General features: G+C 40.6%; 2 protein-coding genes across 10 annotated transcripts in view; one reads left to right on the plus strand and one right to left on the minus strand.

The window, feature by feature from the left end:
* OARD1 (O-acyl-ADP-ribose deacylase 1) lies at positions 1–6,504 on the minus strand. 2 transcript variants are annotated; one of them, XM_069073634.1, is made up of 6 exons: positions 6,366–6,504; positions 5,292–5,373; positions 4,791–4,935; positions 3,430–3,488; positions 2,963–3,075; positions 1–760 (listed from the first exon to the last, which is right to left on the minus strand). In XM_069073634.1, the coding sequence occupies exons 2-6, from the start codon at positions 5,328–5,330 to the stop codon at positions 658–660; spliced, it is 459 nt and encodes a 152-aa protein (XP_068929735.1). In that variant the 5' UTR covers positions 5,331–5,373; positions 6,366–6,504; the 3' UTR covers positions 1–657. The 2 variants fall into 2 exon arrangements, with proteins under 2 accessions (XP_068929735.1, XP_068929736.1); XM_069073635.1 differs by having other exon boundaries at positions 6,317–6,455.
* A 107-nt stretch (positions 6,505–6,611) lies between these two features.
* Positions 6,612–18,729, plus strand: part of NFYA (nuclear transcription factor Y subunit alpha) — a 29,905-nt gene continuing 17,787 nt past the window's right edge. Inside the window, exons 1-4 of one of the 8 annotated variants that reach the window (XM_069073627.1) lie at positions 6,612–6,745; positions 10,937–11,085; positions 13,035–13,121; positions 16,791–16,937. In XM_069073627.1, coding sequence (XP_068929728.1) covers positions 11,011–11,085; positions 13,035–13,121; positions 16,791–16,937 — 309 coding nt within the window. In that variant the 5' untranslated portion in view covers positions 6,612–6,745; positions 10,937–11,010. Of the gene's footprint in view, positions 6,746–6,962; positions 7,122–7,281; positions 7,648–7,954; positions 9,699–10,936; positions 11,086–13,034; positions 13,122–16,790; positions 16,938–18,729 lie in introns of those variants that run through there. The other 7 variants (XM_069073625.1, XM_069073630.1, XM_069073629.1 and 4 more) reach the window with 7 other exon arrangements.

Below are 18,729 nucleotides of genomic sequence, written 5' to 3' on the forward strand. Positions count from 1 at the left end.
TAACTGAAAACTCTTGTAATTTCTTTACTCTAAAGTGAGAGACTAGGTTACAGTCCATGAACACAAAACCTTAAATTTTATAAAACTCAAGAGAAAGCTTTTTTTCCCCACTTTATTCAACAGAATTCCCCCTGTCAACAACATAAAGCTGTTATACAAATTAAAAAAAAAAACACCTTAATTCACCTGTCCTAGAATGGCTCTGGCAACACAAAGACAACACTGAACAAGTGCACAAATCATGATTTCAGGGGGGGCAAATATACAAAAAGAAATGCCAAGCCAATTGAAACTTTCATCCTCCCTGAAAGTGCTCTCCTCAAAGAGAAGCAGAGTCAATGCTGCCACTTAGTGGCCAGCTGAACAAATCAATGATACACACCAAGGGGTGTTCAACCTGTTAACTTATCACCCGGCATTTCCTCGTCTAACAGACCATCAACTTCTCACCCTCATGTGAACAAAACAGCAACATATCTGAAACACCCTAGTCTCCAAAGCCCATCCAAACAACGGCAACTGGAATTTGTCCGGTGTAAGAGAGAGACTACTTCAAATAAAACTTTTCCCTGCTCAATTTAAGATCTCCTGTCCCAGTTCTCTGGGCTTGGTGGGGGTGAGATGAGAGACATGGACACATCCACAAGGTCCATCTGTTCAGAGAGTATATACAGTAATCTTGATGTCTGTGCCCTCAAACACCTCTTCAATCATTGCAGACACTTTCTCCCACTGTAGTCGGTCAAGACCACATCCAATCCTGGAAGAAACAAAAACATTCTTGTTGGGTGGAAATGAGGTACTCAGAGAGCATTGCCCATGTCCCCCAAACCCCAACCCCCTCCACCCCTTTCATGAAGGTTAGATTGCACAGCAAAAAGAGAAAGAAGGTCTTTGCTTGGTGGCTAATTTCACAACGATTGGCTTTGTTTTAGGTCAAGAATTATACAGCTCATGCTGCTATGAATTGTCTGAGGTTAGCCCTATCAGTACCAAGGGAAAACAAAAATTTACAATTCTCTTTTCAGTGGAACACAGCATCCAAATCTTTTCCATATCAAAGCCAACTTTTAGAAAAGTCTGAAATTTTTGCAATACACTCCAAAAAATTAAGGGGGAAGAAGAGAGATTTTCTCTGTATCTTCTAATGAAAACTATCTGGCAGTGAAAGGGAGTGTAAGGCCTCTAAAATAACATTTATGATAATGGATTCCAAATGAAGGTGTAAGCAAAAGAAGGAAAAAAGTATGGAGTAGGGTGCCAACTCAAGGCCACACGTGGCCCTTTAGGTCCTCAAATGCAGCCCTTTGACTGAATCTAAACTTCACAGAACAAATTCCCTTGATAAAAAGATTTGTTCTGCAAAGTTTGGATTCACTCAAAGGGCCATACTTGAGGACCTAGCCCTGGATTAGGGTCTCTTTAGGTAGAAAGTTTAATGGCCTAAAATACAGTAACATCTTTGTGGAAGTCGTATTTCTTTATACAATCTAACCAGGGGACTTGGTTCTTGTCTTGAAAACGTTATCAGTTCAATTTGGACTCAGCCCACAATGTTGTCTAGAGGAAAAAACACTGAGTTTGTGGTCAGAAACCTAGTTTCAGGTAGTTACTGCTCTAAGTCTTAGTTTCATCTATGAAATGAGTAAAATGCTTCTGTTACCTCCTTCACAAAGCAGTTAAGAGGAAAGCACTCAGCAAAACTTCAAAGTGCTATCAAAATGCTATATTATTATAAGACAATAGCTTCAATACTAGTGGCTGGGTAAGTCAGGAAAGAATATTATTCCCAGAGGAGACATTTGCATTTGTTTACAAACTATACACCCAGACATTTTCCAGATACCTTCCTTCCATTAGAAGGGAGTAATTCTCTACTTTATTGATTCTTATCAACCTTGGAGGCAGGTAGATACCAGGCATCATCAATGTTATTTTGCAAAAAAGAGAAAAGTAAGTGCTAAGGGCTTAATTCATTCCAGGCCCCATTTAGTATCTAAACCAAACAACTACTATAAGAAAAAACAAAGAGACAGGCACTCTGGTCAAGTTCCCAAGAGAGGAGAGTTAAGGGAATCAATTAGCACTTTCTAACACATGGAAAGAATTTAAAGGAAGAAGTATAATAGAACCCTAAAGAGATTCCCATGGTTCCATTTATATCAGAACACTTATAGAATCAAAGCTCCAGCAAGGCAAAGAATTTTTGAACAGGGATTACAATGGCCTATCTTCCAGTTATTAACTGTGACAATTCAACTTTCCTTATAAAGGGAAGTGATCATTTTGCCACTTTTGTGCCCCAAGCTTAACACCTCTGGGGGACCTGGATGGGGCATGGAGAAGACCAAACAGCCCAGATTTGGTTTCTAAATTCATATGACTTCAGGAGTTGAAGCCAAGCTCCAGCCTTAAAATGTCATGCATGCAATTGCTATCTGACAAATAAAACTGAGTGAACTGTTTCACTTTCACTGTGTAGTACACTGTACTACAAATGTACAACGATGCTTTTTCAGCACCAATGCAGGGACAGGGAGTAGACCTCTAATTCTGCAATTTATTGTTCTGAGAGTTGCCTAGTGCACCAAGAAGCTAAGTGGCTTGCCTGGTAACATACAGGCAGTATATGTGCCAGAGGTCAGACTTAAACCCAGGTTGCCTGGCTATCAGGCCAGCTTTCTTTTCACTAAGTCTCAATGCTTCTCTCTGTTATACATTATCATGAACAACACTGATTATTCAGTGTGAGTAGTAAGCTGGACAATGGGAATAGCTTCCACTTAACCAAAATTTTCACTTCTGATTTGAAGACTGAAAATAAGAAAATCAATATTTAAGCCCCTAATTATGTGGAATATTAGACCATTTACAATATAACACTTCAGGTAGTATAGTATATTAATATCCTTAATGTCCTCAAATTAATGAAATTTTAATTCTGGACCCCAGAATTCCTTACCTAGGCATGGAGAGGTCAGTCACCCCATTCTTGAGACAATGGGTTTTCATGGCCTCTAGACTCTTTTGCAAGTTCTCATAAGTTGGCTTGTGAGAAGCCCTCTTCTTTGTAATCTGAGGACAAAGAGAAGATTTAGATTCTTATTAGCCAAAATGACAAGGAGTCAAAGGTCAATACCATATTATAATCACCCAGCAATAAAGTGTTGGTTTTATTTGACTGAGTCATCTGTCAGGTAAACATTATCTGTATAATAGGTCTGTATGATATTCTTCTGAGATGGTTGTTTTTTGATATGTGTGGTTTAAAAAACTTACTAAAATCATTATATGCAAAATTATTTTCCATTAGCCAAGTGTTAACTATTCCATTACATCAATTAGAAACTTTCCCTACTAAAAAGCCCACCCTGAAATCATGTTTCTAGTCAACCTTAAAAGCATACTAATTAGTTTGTTTTCTCTTACCAGGTAGTATACATATCTTTCATCTCTCTTTAGCACTGCTACTTCACCAGATTTCTTTTCTTTAAGAAAAAAAAAGGGCAAGTATTTAATATAGGAATAAAAAAAAAACTTAAACACTTAAGTTCACTAATATATGAATTCTTTCTCTAGAAATAAGACAGAAAGGTTTTCTAACTAAAAATGTGAATGCTAAATAGAATTCTATTCCTTCTACATTCCGTGAACAAACATTAAAGCATTCCCCTTCTAAACTCCTTAACATCCTGTCCTCCCCTTTTACTATTATTCTCTTTACTCTAGCCCCTCCTTTTATCAATTCCCAATACCTGATTCACACCTTACCCTTCCTCTTTTAACTTTTTACAAACCCAAGTTTCAAAATAATAAGATGAAAAAAACTACCTATGATGTTATATTTATAAAATATTTTTCATTTCTCAAAACATTGTTTTTTATTAGGCACATTTACTCATTCACTCAACAAGTAACTGCTAAGTATCTATAAGAGTTAAGGCACTAAGTGCTTAAGATACTACAAGGGGATATCATGATGTATGTACATAATCCTCCATCCATTAAGAGTTTAAATCTATTAGGGAAACTGACATGCACATAAATAACTAAGCCACCATAAGTTCTACAGGTGAAAATGCTATAGATCAAGGAGCGGAAAGATCACTTTTGGCTAGGAAAGCTTCACAGAAAGGCTGGGATTTGAGCTAGGCCTTCAAAACAAAAAGGATTTCACCGGGCAAAGGAATAGCATGAGCAAAGATGCAGCATCAGAAATATGCAAGACATGTTCAACAAACATAAAATAGGCCACTATGGTCAAATAAGAGTTTTCCCAGGCGACAAGTGTGATATAAAGCTAATGGCCAGTTGTGGAGTACAATAGACCTAGTTTCAAGGCCTGCTCCTAACACATACTGGCTACATGGCTATGAATATTTAGCTGTTTAGTATCCTCAAATAACTCTCTAAAATAGTATGCAAGAGGGCATAGAGGGCTAGAGTACAGAAAGCCTTGAACATGTATAGATTTTGTATGGTAGGTAACTGGGAACTACTCAAAGTTGTGGCACATACAAGTGATGAACAGAGAGACAAGAGGTTAAGATACAATTAAAAAGTTATTATAATAGTTATTATAATACTATTATAATAGTATAACTAGGGTGGTAGCATTCAAAATAAAGGGATGTATAGGAGTCTGGAGGGCTGATACTAACTATCTTCTGAACTCCTAGTGAAGAAGAATATCCTTGTGATCATATTTTGGACATAGACTTGCCCATAGTAGTTTAACAAATATTTCTAGTCAACTGAAACCACAAGACCTAAACTCTACAAAAACTCACGTTGATTTAAGAGCTCCTGCACCCCTCCAAACTTCTTTTTGAAGAGCACAGCTATCCCAGCACCCATTCGACAATCCTCACTGATGCAGTGGGCCAATGAGTCTGTTTGGGGGCATGCAAAAAGGTCCCCTTTCACATATACAATCTGGAACATAGAAGAAGGGGAAGTGAGAGAAAACAGTTTAACAGATATGCAGAAATGCTTGGCTGTTTCTTTTGGCCTCTTTCCCCTTCTTCCAGGGAGCAACTTTATTCTTACTGGAATCAAGCATAATCTTTCACAGAGAAAACCCCAAGAGACTAATTCAAAGAGCTGAATGTGAACTGAACCATGAATATGATGGAAGTAATGATCCCTAAGATTGCATTAGCCTCTTTGGAGTAAATGAGTTAAGAAAAGAAAATTCAGTTATGTTGCTTAATTAAAAACAGTGCTTAATGCCTATGAACTCGATTATTCTGGATTTTTATTTGCCAATGAGACAACAATTTTTTACGCACTCTGTTCTCTCCTGGATCTTCATCAGGGCTGCTGGCCATGATAAGGAGCCTCTATTTCCAAGACTTAACAGTATTTCTTCAGCTAGGAGAATGAAAAAGGAAATCAATTTGCTTAGGGTTAAGCACATTCCTTGACCTAGCTCTCCCTGTTTACTACATATAAACTCTTACCATTCTCATTCTGAAGGGGCAAAAAAAAAAAAAAAGAAAACCTAGTGCAAAAACTGGAGATGAAGGCACCACTCTATCCCATCCCAGCTCCCCAACAGCACCCTGGCCCCACTCCCCCTAACTTGGGGAAAGTTGGACCCGTCCTTTATTCCACTGGGGCTCCAAGTCTCCGAAAGGTGACCTCGAGCAAATTACTTCCCCTCTTTGGGCCTCAGTTTCCTCCTTTGGGCCTCAGTTTCCTCAAGTGCAAAATGAGGGGTGTAGAAAAGGCTCCTTCCAGCTCCAATTCTACATTTCTGGCTCCTCCCCACAATCACATTTGTTACAGATTTCAGAGACGCTCCGCGGCTGGGTGATTAACCCTTTTTTGTTTGTGCCAAGGCCACCTTGGGTGTCAGATGGAACCTCTGGACCCCTTCTCAAAATATTTCTAAATGCATAGCATTACAAAGCAAACCAAGTATATTGAAATAAAGACGTAATTGGCATTTTTTTCTCCATCCAAATTCAAGGGGCCCCTGAAGTTTATCGACGGGTCCAACTCATTACACAAGGAGAGGAAAAGGAAGGGGAGCCCAGGCCTCAGAAGGCGCTTAAGGTTAACAGCCCAGCTGGGCCCGAGGACAGGGGGCGGGCCAGCTTGACCCCTCCAGTAGGGTTCTTTGTTTTCCTCGTGCCCCCGCCCTCTTCCCGCGGCTTCCCCTCCCCCCAGGCCCGAGGGGAGGAGTGTGCAGGCTAGCTCCTCCCTGGCTCCCGCTCGGGGGACAACGGTGGGAGCCCGACAGAAGCCTTGCATGCGGCGCCCGGCCCGACCCAGAGACAGATGGACTGACGCCCCGCCCCCCGACTCCTACCTAACCCAGGAGCGCTGCGGGGGGATGGGTGTCTGCAGCCCCAACATACCCAGGATCCCGGCAACGGGCCAGCTGGCGGGAAACCCAGGCCTTGGCCCCAGAAGGCAGCTGCTTCCGATTCAGCCCGGGTGCTCGTGACCGAGCCAAATCGGACTCGCGGCTGCCCCCACAGGGACCTAAAATGGCCTCCCACGATCCGCCGGCGAGCGGAAACGGGGCACCTCTAGCCAGACCGGAGGGAGGGTTGCGCTCTATGGTGGTTCCCCTTCGAGAACTTCCGGCGGGAAATTTCTCCCGCCGCCAGGCTAAGCATGCGTAAAGCAAAGAATGGGAACACGCGCGGGACGAATCGGCGCTTGCGCGCCAAGTACGGGGGTGTGTTTTCAAAGATCTGCGGCGGACATTGGGGAAGAAGGACGGAAATGGCCGGTAAACGCTTGCGCAGTAGCACCTCCAAGGTGGAGTTAGAGTTGAAAGGGCCTGGAAGAACCTACGCGTTCTTCCGGAGGTGGGGGGGGTGGGGCCCGGGCTGGGTCTCGGGGACGCGTGCGCCGTACGCACCCAGCACGGGGCGGGGAGAGTCCGCAGGTGGGGAGGGGAGTGGGGGCGGGGAGAGGGGCGTGGCTTATAGGCGCCTGCGCCGAGGCGGTGGGGGGGGGGGGCCCGGAGCTCCTTTGTTCGCGTTCGCCATTTTGCCAGGCAGCGGCAGTGGCGGCGGCAGCGGCGGCTGGAGCCTCTGATTGGGTTTCGGGGTCCGGTACTGGAGCCAATCAGCGCGGGCAGCGAACCGGGGGAGCGAGGCACGGTGAGTGTGAGGAGCCAATATCCAGCGGCCCAGAGCCGGCCCCAGCGCCCCGATTGGCGGGTCTCGCTGACCACTCAGGAGAGGCCCAGGCGCCCGCCGAGCCCGGGGAGCGGGGCGGGTGGCGGCGGCGGTGGTGGCAGCAGCGGAGCCTGCGGGGCGGGCCTGCCTGGAACCGGGCCCTGGCGTGGTGTGGCTGTACCGGGGACCTCCCGCCACTCCCGGCCGAGGCCTGCAGGGGGCCGCCCTGCCCGTGTGGGGATGGACGGGGCCTCTCCGGGCGCGGCGCGTTGACCCAGGGGACCTGACCCCTGACATGGGGCCTGGGTCCCCCGTTCGACCACGGCTCCAGGCGCTACCCCCAACCTCCCCGGGGGCCGAGCAGCAGCTCCCTGGGCCCACAGGCTCCAGTGGCTGGGGGGAACGGGTCCCCAGTTATTGGCACTCTTACAAACCCTTGCCGACTTTACTGACCATCCAACACCCCTTTCTTGCTCCCCTCCACGGTCCCCGTCTGGACGTGCCCATTGTACGTTTGTGTGTATGTATGTGTACACGCACTCAAACCCATTTGTACTCCTCTCCACCCCACTGAATCACCTGGACCCTAAAACCCCGCCTGCTCTGTCTCCCCCCACCCCATCCTCTGTGAGTGGGGTCTGCTTAGACGTCTACCCTGGTCAGTGCCCCTTTCACTACATAGGACGGGCAATTTGGCAAACCTGGTACAAAAGCCCCCTGCCGTCCGTCCCCCCCCCCCCCATGCCCTCCCTTTTGGTTCCTCTACTGTCTTGACTTCCCTTGTCCGCCTGGTTCCTGGATCCGGGAGGCCCTTGGCCTCCCCTCCACTTCTCCCACCCCCACTCCCACTGGCCTGACCATGCCCCTCCTTCCAGCCAACATTCCCTGTGTCTCCTGTCCCGTTACCGTTACCACCCCTTTTGGCTCGTCATTTCCTCCTCTCTCTCGTTGCTGGGGCAGAAAAGCAGCCCCCTCCAGACTTGGTGCCAAACCAAGCTGCCTCTTTTTCCCAGGCTGCATGTCCATTCCGCTCTTGGAAGCTCCCTGTACCAATTTGCTTACCCCTCGAAAGACTGACCTCAGGAGGCTTCTTTCTCTAATCTTGAATACTTTCTTAATACCCAGAAAACATTCAGTTAATATTTCCCTACTACCATCTCCTTTCTTACCTGACTTATGTCAGCTAGGACTACAGGCTCCTTCTCTTGATTTATTCTTCTCCTATTGTATATAGTGTGTAATTAGGTTCCTATTTATAAAATGTTTTGCATCTTAAGTTTGTTTTTTAAAAAATCATTTTTCTGTGTTTATCTTTATGTTAGGATCAAGCTTCCTTTTATTTAAAAAAATAAGAGGGTTTATCTAACTTTAAATCCTATGATTAATGGCTGCAGTAAAGTTTTAGCAAGTGGACTTCTCAGTAGAGTTGTACAGTATTTGGATTCAGGTGAAAAAAGATTTTATATCTATATCCCTGACCAAATTAAATTGAGTTAACAAGTAATTAACTACCTAGTAGGTGCTAAGCACTGTATTAGGAATGCAAAGGAAGACAAAAACAGTCTCCTCAAGAAACTTAAAATCTAATGAGGATGACTTGAAAACAGTTATGAACAAACAAGATGTGTATTGGAGATAATCTTGAGTAGGCACTGATATTAACCAAGACTGGGAAAGGCATTTTGCAGAAAATGGAATTTTACCTGAAACTTGAAAGAAGTTTCTGCCTGGAGGCAGAGATGAGAGGTGACAATTCCAGGTATGGAAACAGATAAAATGCAGAGTTGGGAAATAAAAGTGCCCTGTTAGAGGAATAGCGAGGAGGTCAGTGTTGCTGGATAGAAATACTCGGAAGGGAGTAAAGTGAAAGAAGACTTGGAAAGGTAGGAAGTTTATGAAGAGCCTTAAAAGCCAAATGGGATTTTTTTTTTTATCATGGAGGTAATACGGATCCACTGGAATTTATTAAATAAAGGAGGAGTTGATGTGATCAGGTCTGTTTTAGAAAAATTACTCAACTTTCTGCGTATTATTGGGGTTGATTTCTTTTGGACGTAAAAGAAGATTTTTGTCCCAACCCTTTCTTGGTCCTAACTATTATACAACAAACCCTCAAATAATTTTTTTTTCTCTCTGCTTCTTAGAATTCTGTTTTCTTTAATAAAAGTAATTTTCCCCTATGGCCATCTCCTTTCTTACTTGACTTATGTCTGCTAGGACCTCAGGCTCCTTCTCCTGATGTATTCTTCTCCAATTGTATATAGGGTGTAATTAGGTTCCTATTTATAAAACGTTTTGCATTTTAAGTTTATTTTTTTAAAAATTCAAAGATACATTCAGTTATTCACATTAAAAGGTAGAGTTTCATGGCATGGATAAATAAAAAAGAGCATTCAGAATGTGTTTTTGCATGTGTATTTGAAGAAGTATCTAATGTTTTTAAGTTCTCTTTACAAAACTGAAAGCTACACTCTGAAAATCCAACATAGGGAATCTAATAGGGAAGCTGTTAAAGCTCTTTCTGCTCTCTACTGGAAAGTGCACATGTATTATATCTATGTGAGTATGCATTGAAATTTGGGATACTTAAAAGTGTCATTCTTAGAATTGTGCCCTGAAAATATACATTATGTTCATTGGAGGATCTCTGAATTTTGGGTTTTGCAATTTCCATGGGATACTTGAAGAAAATCGTTTTTTGCATAATCTTTGTTTTCTTGTGTGAATGTAAGACTTGGATTTTACATTAATCATGGAGGGGATAAGAGCCAAAAAGGCATACTATGCTCTGTCAGAGTTGACTATTCTCAGTGGAGAAGGATATTTTTGAGGCAAAACTATGTTAAATAAAATTGTTATTTGGCCAACTGAAGGCAAGAATGGTAGAGTTGAATTTTGCTTTACTAAACATCAGGGTCACATGCAAATTGACTCTTCAGAGGCACTCTGGAGAAATGAATAGAGCATGCCTGGACTTGGAGTGGGTAACCTTTGGATATGAGTCTCCCAAGGAGACTGCTGACGGTATAACTCTGAGCCTCAGTTTCTGTAAAATGGGAATAATAGCACCTACCTCTGAGAGTTACAAGGATTAAATGAGCGCTGTGTGTGTGTACATGTATCTGTGATGTGAGCTAGAGTTATTTCACATGTGTACACTCAGTAGAAGGGGGAAGAGACCAGCTTTCTACTTTGGGAGGGAAATACTGCCCAAGGTTGCTTTTCATCTCTGTCTCGTATTCTAGTTTATTCTTTCACATTAACCTGCAAGTATTGACTCTCAGGGAGGATTAGAAATAAAAATTCTGAAATTGTGAAATCATGGGGAAAAAATTTAACTGGGGAAAGTGTAGAGGAATTTGGGAATTCAAAAGAAATCAAAGATACATTCAGTAGTTAAATGCATTTACTTCCTATCATTGGAATCACATGTAAATTCCAGAACCTTCTAGATTCTGACTAGGTAGTCCCTTCCTACTTAAAAACATTTAATAGGTATTTGAATAATACTGACTTTGATCTCAGGATTGAATAATGTACTCTCTTGATTAAAGTAGTGTAAATGCACTATAATGCCTTGAATAAAGACAGACCTTACAAACGTGCCTCCTGCCTTGAAATTATTTCAAAAGCTTTTTGCAGTATAGACTTATTGTAATTATAATCCAACTATATACTAATTTAGCATTATAATTTTAGTGCTAAATGATATTGATTAGTCATACGTTATTATAGTGATCTATATATATATTGACTATAATCCTCTAGTAACGTTTCTTTCTTAACTTTTCTAATAGGAGCACACTCTTAGCTATTTCCCAGGATATCCAGCAAGAGGTTGTTATAGACGGAATTGCAACCTAGATGAGACATGGAGCAGTATACAGCAAACAGCAATAGTTCTACAGAACAGATTGTCGTGCAGGCTGGACAGATTCAGCAGCAGGTATGAAAATGACTCAACTTTAAGTACCAAAGTAACAGAATTGGCTGTAACATTAGGAGGGACTGGTGTAATACCATTGAAAAATTATCCTGTTCTGGGTTTGGTGAGATGCAAAGATTTAGAAATTTGCCTGGTAATATTTCCTTATATTTGGATTCAGTATCTCAAACTGTGTATTCAGGTTTCTTTGTAATTTGTATTCTATCCATAGCCCAATGGAATTTTTTCTTCATGTTACCTGAACAGTCTGCCTTATTAGTGTAGATTTCTGACAAATTATTAAACTTCAAAATATCAGGCTACTTTCATGTTGAACTTTGAAATTGTTGAGTTTGTCTTCATGTGAATATCTTGAACTGATTCTGTTCTATTTCTTTTCCTGATGTAATTGATGTATGGATACTTTGGCTTTCTACAGGAGATGAAAACAAAACACTTAGATTCAAGTAGATCTTCTTTGAACTGGTCCGCAAGATGATTATTCTGTAAAGCTAATTTCTAGTTCAGCATTAGGATGCTATTTAGGCAATTGCACTTGCAAATATAGATGCATTGGAAAAGGATTAGGAGCTGTTTTTAAATTAATTCCAAATCCAGGTAGGATATTGTTGTGAAACGTATACAGATTCATTTTCTGCTGTTGCTTGCTCAAGTTTACTTTATTTTAGGATAAGCCCTCCCCCTCTCCTTTTCTTTTTAATTTTATTCTTTTGCAAGGAAGAGACATTATTCATTGTACTTCAGTCTGACTTCAGATAAAATTGCTGATCAGCTATAAATGAAAAGGGACTTAACTTTTTGTTGGGTTTGGAGTCGGTTCCAAAATCTGATATATAGTCTTAGGTACTTAGAAAATTGAGCTGTCAAGAGGGCATAACAGAAAGTTATTCCTGATTAGTGACCAAAGGATGTAGTCAATTTAAATCAAAATAATTTCAGTTCATTGAGATCATCATCCTTAAAAAAGAGCAGTTTCCACAAAAGCTTCGTCATCTAGATAGTATGCTAATTGATGTAAAAAAAAATGTTTTTTGTGATGGGCATTTATTAAGATAGGCACAACTATGTGAAAGCCATTAGATTCATTGACTGATTTATTGCCGTTGAGTTGAATAGAAATAGTTTTAGTTTGAAGTTATAAAAGTTGTGAATTCATAAAGATGTTAGTCTTTAATAATTTGTCCCCAATGCATCATAGATATTTGTAAGGTCTTTGAGAGCAAGGATCTAGTCCAAGCCTGTACAACCTGCAGCCTGCATGAGCCACTTTATGGCCTGCCCAAGGATTTGGGGCAACCCAAAAAATGTAGAGGAAGACATCTTCTGCATTTTTCTCAGGCCACCAGAAATCCTTTGGTGTGCTGACAGGCCATAAGCCTGTGGACTGCAGGTTGTGCAGGCCTGGTCTAGTCTTATGTTTATATCCTTCTCAGTCCAAAACAGTGCTTTGCATGTAGTAAGACACTCATTATGACTTAAACTGGTTGTATTCAAATACTGTGAAATTCTTCAAATGTACATTTTCCCTTTGAAAATGTAGCTGCAGTTCCATTAAAAAATAACTTTGCTATCTAAATGTAATTGAATAATGAATGAGTGCTATAATAACAAAGGAGCCCTGTAATGCTTCCATAAGCAAATGAATTGAAATTGCCTGTTTCTGAAGACCACCTTATACTTTGGTTTTAAACATGATGAAAAATACTTTGACCATTTCATACAAAAGAGCAGAATTTTGAGTCTCGGTAAAAGGACAGATGCTTATCTCCCCATCATTGTTCCAGTTGGTGACAGTAGCAACTTGGGTCTGTTCTTTCAGTCTGAGAGTCCTAGAAAAGGGGCTTTTGAGGAGAGAATCTCTCTTGTCCCTCCAGGAGGTAAGGTGAACTCTTGTCTTGAGCTGTGCGTTTCCTTGTCAAGTTTCAAGCTATTCCTGTTCCTGTTCCCAGCAGCAGGGTGGTGTCACTGCTGTCCAGTTGCAGACAGAGGCCCAGGTGGCATCCGCCTCAGGCCAGCAAGTCCAGACACTCCAGGTAGTGGTGATTTCTCTAATTGTATCTATGTGAGCACTGCATGAACTTCCCCTTCACTTCATGTCTGATGCTGTTTTATCAGGGTTTGAAATGTTAATGGTAAAGTGAGTGGCATGTGATTCTCTTCTCTATTTGATGCTGCTAGTTTTCATTTGAGACCCATAAAAATTCCTGCTGAGTTTCTTAATGTTTCCTAGAAAGCATGCAGAACTGTTGTCATCCAGTTCTGAAACCACACATCTCTATTTTTGGAATTAATAGAAAGTGAATGATTGAATGAGTAACTAGAAGCAATTCTCAGCAGTAGGAATTTTAAATTAACTTAGAAATTTAATTAGGAGTTTGATCTTTATTCATGTACTGAATGTCAATAATTTGAGATAAAAAGGAAACAAGAAAACTGAATTAATAAGGCTTGCATTAGCCATTTTTTTATTAATGAACTAAATGGCTAGAAAATAGTTTAATATAATGTATTATTTTGAATAAACTAGTATAGTAGTGGGCTGACAATATCATGTAGTCTCATTGAAGGATGTACATTATTAGATGTCCAAATTAGGCAATAGAAAAGCTAAGTTGATTAAAGAATTATCATTGGCATATGTAAGCAAGATAAGGCACTTGGTCATAGAAAACTTCAGAAACTAGCATATTGGATAGTTCCCTGCAATAGATCTTTATATGGTTAAATTAAGCACCTCTTTCTATGCTAGGAATTCTACTGGAGCATCCCATAGTCACTGGTAAAATACAAATAAGCTCATCAAATTTATATGTATAAATCATTACCCTTTCTTGACAAGAGATGAGAATTACATTGCTGTTGGTTTTGGAAGGAGGTTCCTTCCCTTTTAGGGACCAAGACCAATAGTCACCTTTGTGAGTTTTAGTAGAGGGTACTTTAGGGCAATTTAAATCAATTAACCAACCAGTATGCCCCATGGTGTGCTAGATAAGTTGGTAAAGAAGAGCCTTGGCTTTTGCTCAGAAAACTGGAACTCTAATTATATATCTTGAAGTCTAAGTTCTTGGAATTGGTCAGTGATAGGTCTAAAACTTTGGGATTGGATAATGATAGTGACAGTCTGTGAACTTGAAGATTGTATTTCTTTAACTTACCCAGTTGAACAATTAGGACAGAAAGTAAGTTATTTCAAACCCTGATTTGTTCAGCCCGTTTCATTTGTTCCATATAGATTGGAAATTCTTCAAAGCAAAAACTAGGGTACAGAGCTTTACTGCTTAATGCTGTGTGCTGCATGACTCCTTAATGAACTGGTCCTGGTTTTCCTTTTCATGCCAGTTTGTCAGAAAAGAATAGTTGTGGGATGATGTATTATGTATAGCCATTTCTGAACACTACATACTGGAAGAAGTTGATCTTGTATATGCCACCCTAATGGTATGTGTCCCAGGGATCAACGGCTCATCCATCTTTTCTGCTTGCTTTGTCTTAGTTTTAATATATAAAATACAGACAGTTCTTGCTTTAAGTAAATGGACCATTCTGCAGACCTCTCTGTAAAGCAATTTTTATGTAATGTGAATTTGCCTGCAGATGTGAGGGAGAGAGGCAGGAAGGAAAGAAACTAGGCATGCATTTGCCTGGTTCAAGGACAGGGGTCAGGACAGAGAACTGAGAAGCATGAGGAACATGCAGGGGTGAGGCCAGTCAGGTGGTGGCTGGACATAGACACAACTGCCATACCCAACCAGAAGACAGACACACTGGGGAAGGTGAGGCGAAGGCCTCTTTTGCCAAGATCTCGAGCCAAACCCCCAACGTCTTTCCAAGCATCCTTTCTGCTTTCATTTGGAGGGGTAGGTATCGGGGTGGGGTGGGAGGTCTCAGTACTGGAGCAGAGAGAGAGCGCAAACATAGTACTATAAAGTAAATTAACATAGATGTGTTGTTGGAATGCAGATTTCTTTCAGAATTCAAAAAGTTGAATTTGTGTAATACCAATTTATGCAAAGCCAGAACTGTCTGTAAGTATTGTGGATTGTCATTAACTGCCTGTGGAATGGGAACATAATAACATGCTACTTAACTGCTGCTCGTCTTATGCATGTACTTTTTAACTGTTCACATATCAAAGACTTCTCCTTAGAGCTCGTTTTTGAGTACATAAGTGGTGATCTGGAGAAGGATTGAGAGGTGATAGATGGCTAGGTAAATAGGTGTGCTATATTTAAAGCTTGTTCTAAGTACTTTCAGAATTTTTTAAGGAAAAGGAAGCTCTTGATGGAAATAAGTAGCAGCCCTTTTTCTCTAGGGATCTCATTATTTTAGAGAATTGTAAATTGCTCTTTTAGGTATTCATGCAGTAAATATTCTGAAAACCTATCCATGTATCAAATATTACTTGGACTGTGTGTCTCAAAAGGAATCTACTTTGGAGTGAGAAGGCAGAGGAAACAAGTATATGAGATTCTGACAGTAAAGTTTCTAGATGATAAATATGGAATTCTTCCAAGGAACAAAACAATAAAGCCTGGAATTTGAAATTTCTTCATAATGTTCTTTTACTCTCTCTCTCTCTCATCTGTTTATATAATGAAGAAAATAATTCCTAACTTTTATAGCCTCTGAAAGTATAAATTGACCCATTCTTAGCATGTTTGTCAGCTACTGATTTTTTTTTAATTGGAGAATAATTTTAGTGGCTTAAAGTGTAAAGTTCTTTTGTGAAAGTGTTTCCTTTCTTGGTTTGGAAGAACTACCATCCTATAGTCATGATGGAACCTGAGAAAAGAAGATCCAAACTACCCTTGTGGCCCCTGATCATTCTTTTTTTCTTATTTCACTGAAGATTTTTGCACTGTGGCTTCCAGAAGGAGTTCTGGGAAAAGAACATTTCATTTTAACAATCAAGATGTTACATAATACTTGTAGCTTCCAGGCTTACAGTGAGTTCCTCTTAGAAACTTGAAAAGCAGGAATACTATTCATATCAGGTGCCTCTATATAAAATTTCGACATTCCTCGTTCTACTGAAATTAAGATCAATATGGTTTGTATTAAGGAGCATTTATGGGGATCCAAACATCTCATATTTTTTGGAACAGCACATGGAGTACACCAATTTAAGTGCAATCTATAATTAAAGGCAGTAAGCATTAAATGATGAAAATTGCTCAGAATTTTCAAGGTGAGTTAGGAAGAGTTAAATTAGAGTTGAAAGACAAGGGAGAGAGAAGCTTGCTTATGAAGACCCCCAAATGAAGCTGCTTTCCATACACACTCTTTGTATTTTTTCTCCTCCTTTCTCTCCAGGTTACCTAGAATCCTCACTGTCTGCTTTGATAAATGGCATTCCTGGAAATTGTTGTGCTTACAAGCAACCAAATTTTCTTACCAGCTACTAAGGACTTATTCCATGCATATTGATAAAAATCTTGCTTTTTTTGGTAAATCTGTTGAAACTTCCAAAGATTGTGCTTGTGTTCCATTTTAACTTTAAGCTTTCTTGACATTCAGTCACATATGTCTTATACTGAAAATCACTGATAGAAGATCTCATATGCTCATTTTACTTCACCCCAATTTCCAGCGCATTTTTGTCCCAAGTGACAAAAAACTTAGTTGGTAGTACTGATGACTGGGTTATCGTTAAATTCCTTCTCTATGTACCTTTATTTCATTGTTCTCATTCTATCGATCTCTAGGTTCAGGGCCAGCCTTTGATGGTACAAGTGAGTGGAGGTCAACTAATCACGTCAGCTGGCCAGCCGATTATGGTCCAAGCTGTTCCTGGTGGCCAAGGTCAAACCATCATGCAAGTACCTGTGTCTGGGACACAAGGATTGCAGCAGGTAAGCATCTTCATTTAATCATATGGACAATTCATTAGGATGTAAATTGATGTGATTTTTCTTAATTACACTATTTTTGTGTCTTGCCTCAACAATTAGCACAATGTACTTGACATTTAATGCATATTTGTTTAATTTGTTCTTCAGATTAATTGAATGCACATTGCCACAAACCATTTGTTGATTCAGTTCATCAAACTTTTACCAAGTGTGTACCATGTTCAGTATCTTGGAGATAAAAGGACAAAGCAGTTCCTACCCTCAAGAGGTTTACATTTTATTGGGGGAGTACAACATGAAAACAAAAGAAAAAGAGGGAGATAGAATACTAATAATTGGTGGGGGTGGGGGTTGACAGTGGGATCAGGGAAGTCTTCATGGAAGAGGTGGTACCTGAGTTGAGGCTTAAAAGGAGGCAAAGTCTTTGAGATATGAGATGAAGAGGGAATCCATTCTAGCCATGAGTAATGGATTGAGTGAATACATAGAGAATGGAGCATGTATTAAATTAGGAGAATGTCTAGTATTCCAGTTCTGCTAGAACATAAAGTTTGTGTAAGGAACTAATATAAAATAAGTGTGGAAAGGTAGGTGGGAGCTATGCTGTTGAGGGCCTCAAATACCAAGCTAAGGAGTCCATATTTTATATTGGAGGCATTGTGGAACCACTGAAGATTTCTGAGTAAAGGAGTGAAATAATCACATCTGTGCCTTAGGAAGATGGTTTGGGCAGCTGTGTAAACAGTGGATTGACAAGAAGAGGACCTGGAATCAAGGAGAACATTAGTCTGGGTTGGAGGTGATAAGGGCCTAGATTAGTCGGGTGGTTCTGTGAATGGAATGGAGGACCAGTGTGTGAGCATTGTGGGAGTTGAATCAGCAGGGTTTGACAACTGATTGGATGTGGGGGAGAAGAAAAGAATCAATGATAATTTTGAAGTTATGACCATAAGTAACAATTCTGATAGTACTAAATGGTTTTTATTGTTCCTGTTTCCCCATGCCCATCTGGTTTTTCTTATTATGAACTGAAATAGAATCATTCTAATGTTCGATATATAGGATAAAAAGGATTTTAGAAACATCCTTTAATCGAGTTAAAGACAGGAATGAGGTGGACCTTGAGCAGAAGGAATCAGTGTGAATTTAAGCAGCATCACTGAAATAATTGAAAAGAATTTATTAAATGGGGGGGCGGCTAGGTGGTGCAGTGAATGGAGCACTGGCCCTAGAGTCACGAGGACCTGAGTTCAAATCCAGCCTCAGACACAACACAAAACCAGCCATGTGGCCTTGGGCAAGTCACATAGCCCTAATTGCTTTACTTTCCCCCCTCCAAAAAGCCAAAAAAAATTTTTTTTTATTAAATGGATTAAGTGTTTTGTTGTCATTCAGTCATTTTTCAGTTGTGTCTGACTCTGTGACCCCATTTTCTTAGCAAAGATTCTGGAGTGGTTTGCCATTTTCTTCTCCAGCTCATTTTGTAGTTGAGGAACTAAGGCAAATAGGGTGAAGTGACTTACCCAGGGTCACACAAGCTTATAAGTGTCTGAAGCCAGATTTGAACTGAGGAAGATGAGCCTTCCTAACTTTAGGCCTAGCACTCTTACTGTATATCAAACCATATACTAAACATTGGGGATATAAATTTAAAAGTGAGGTGGTCTCTACCTTAAATAATCTTACAATCTAATGGGATAGAAAACACATAAAAGAGAGTGGAAATGAGGAGTATTTTGGTCTGGGGAGTCATGGGGATGCTAATAAAATCATAGAAGAATCTATACACAGC

Source organism: Petaurus breviceps, unplaced genomic scaffold (assembly GCF_028583685.1).
Source record: "Petaurus breviceps papuanus isolate PSGF00001 unplaced genomic scaffold, PetGlider_PUasm1.0 90865, whole genome shotgun sequence".
Classification (NCBI taxonomy): Eukaryota; Metazoa; Chordata; class Mammalia; order Diprotodontia; family Petauridae; genus Petaurus; species Petaurus breviceps.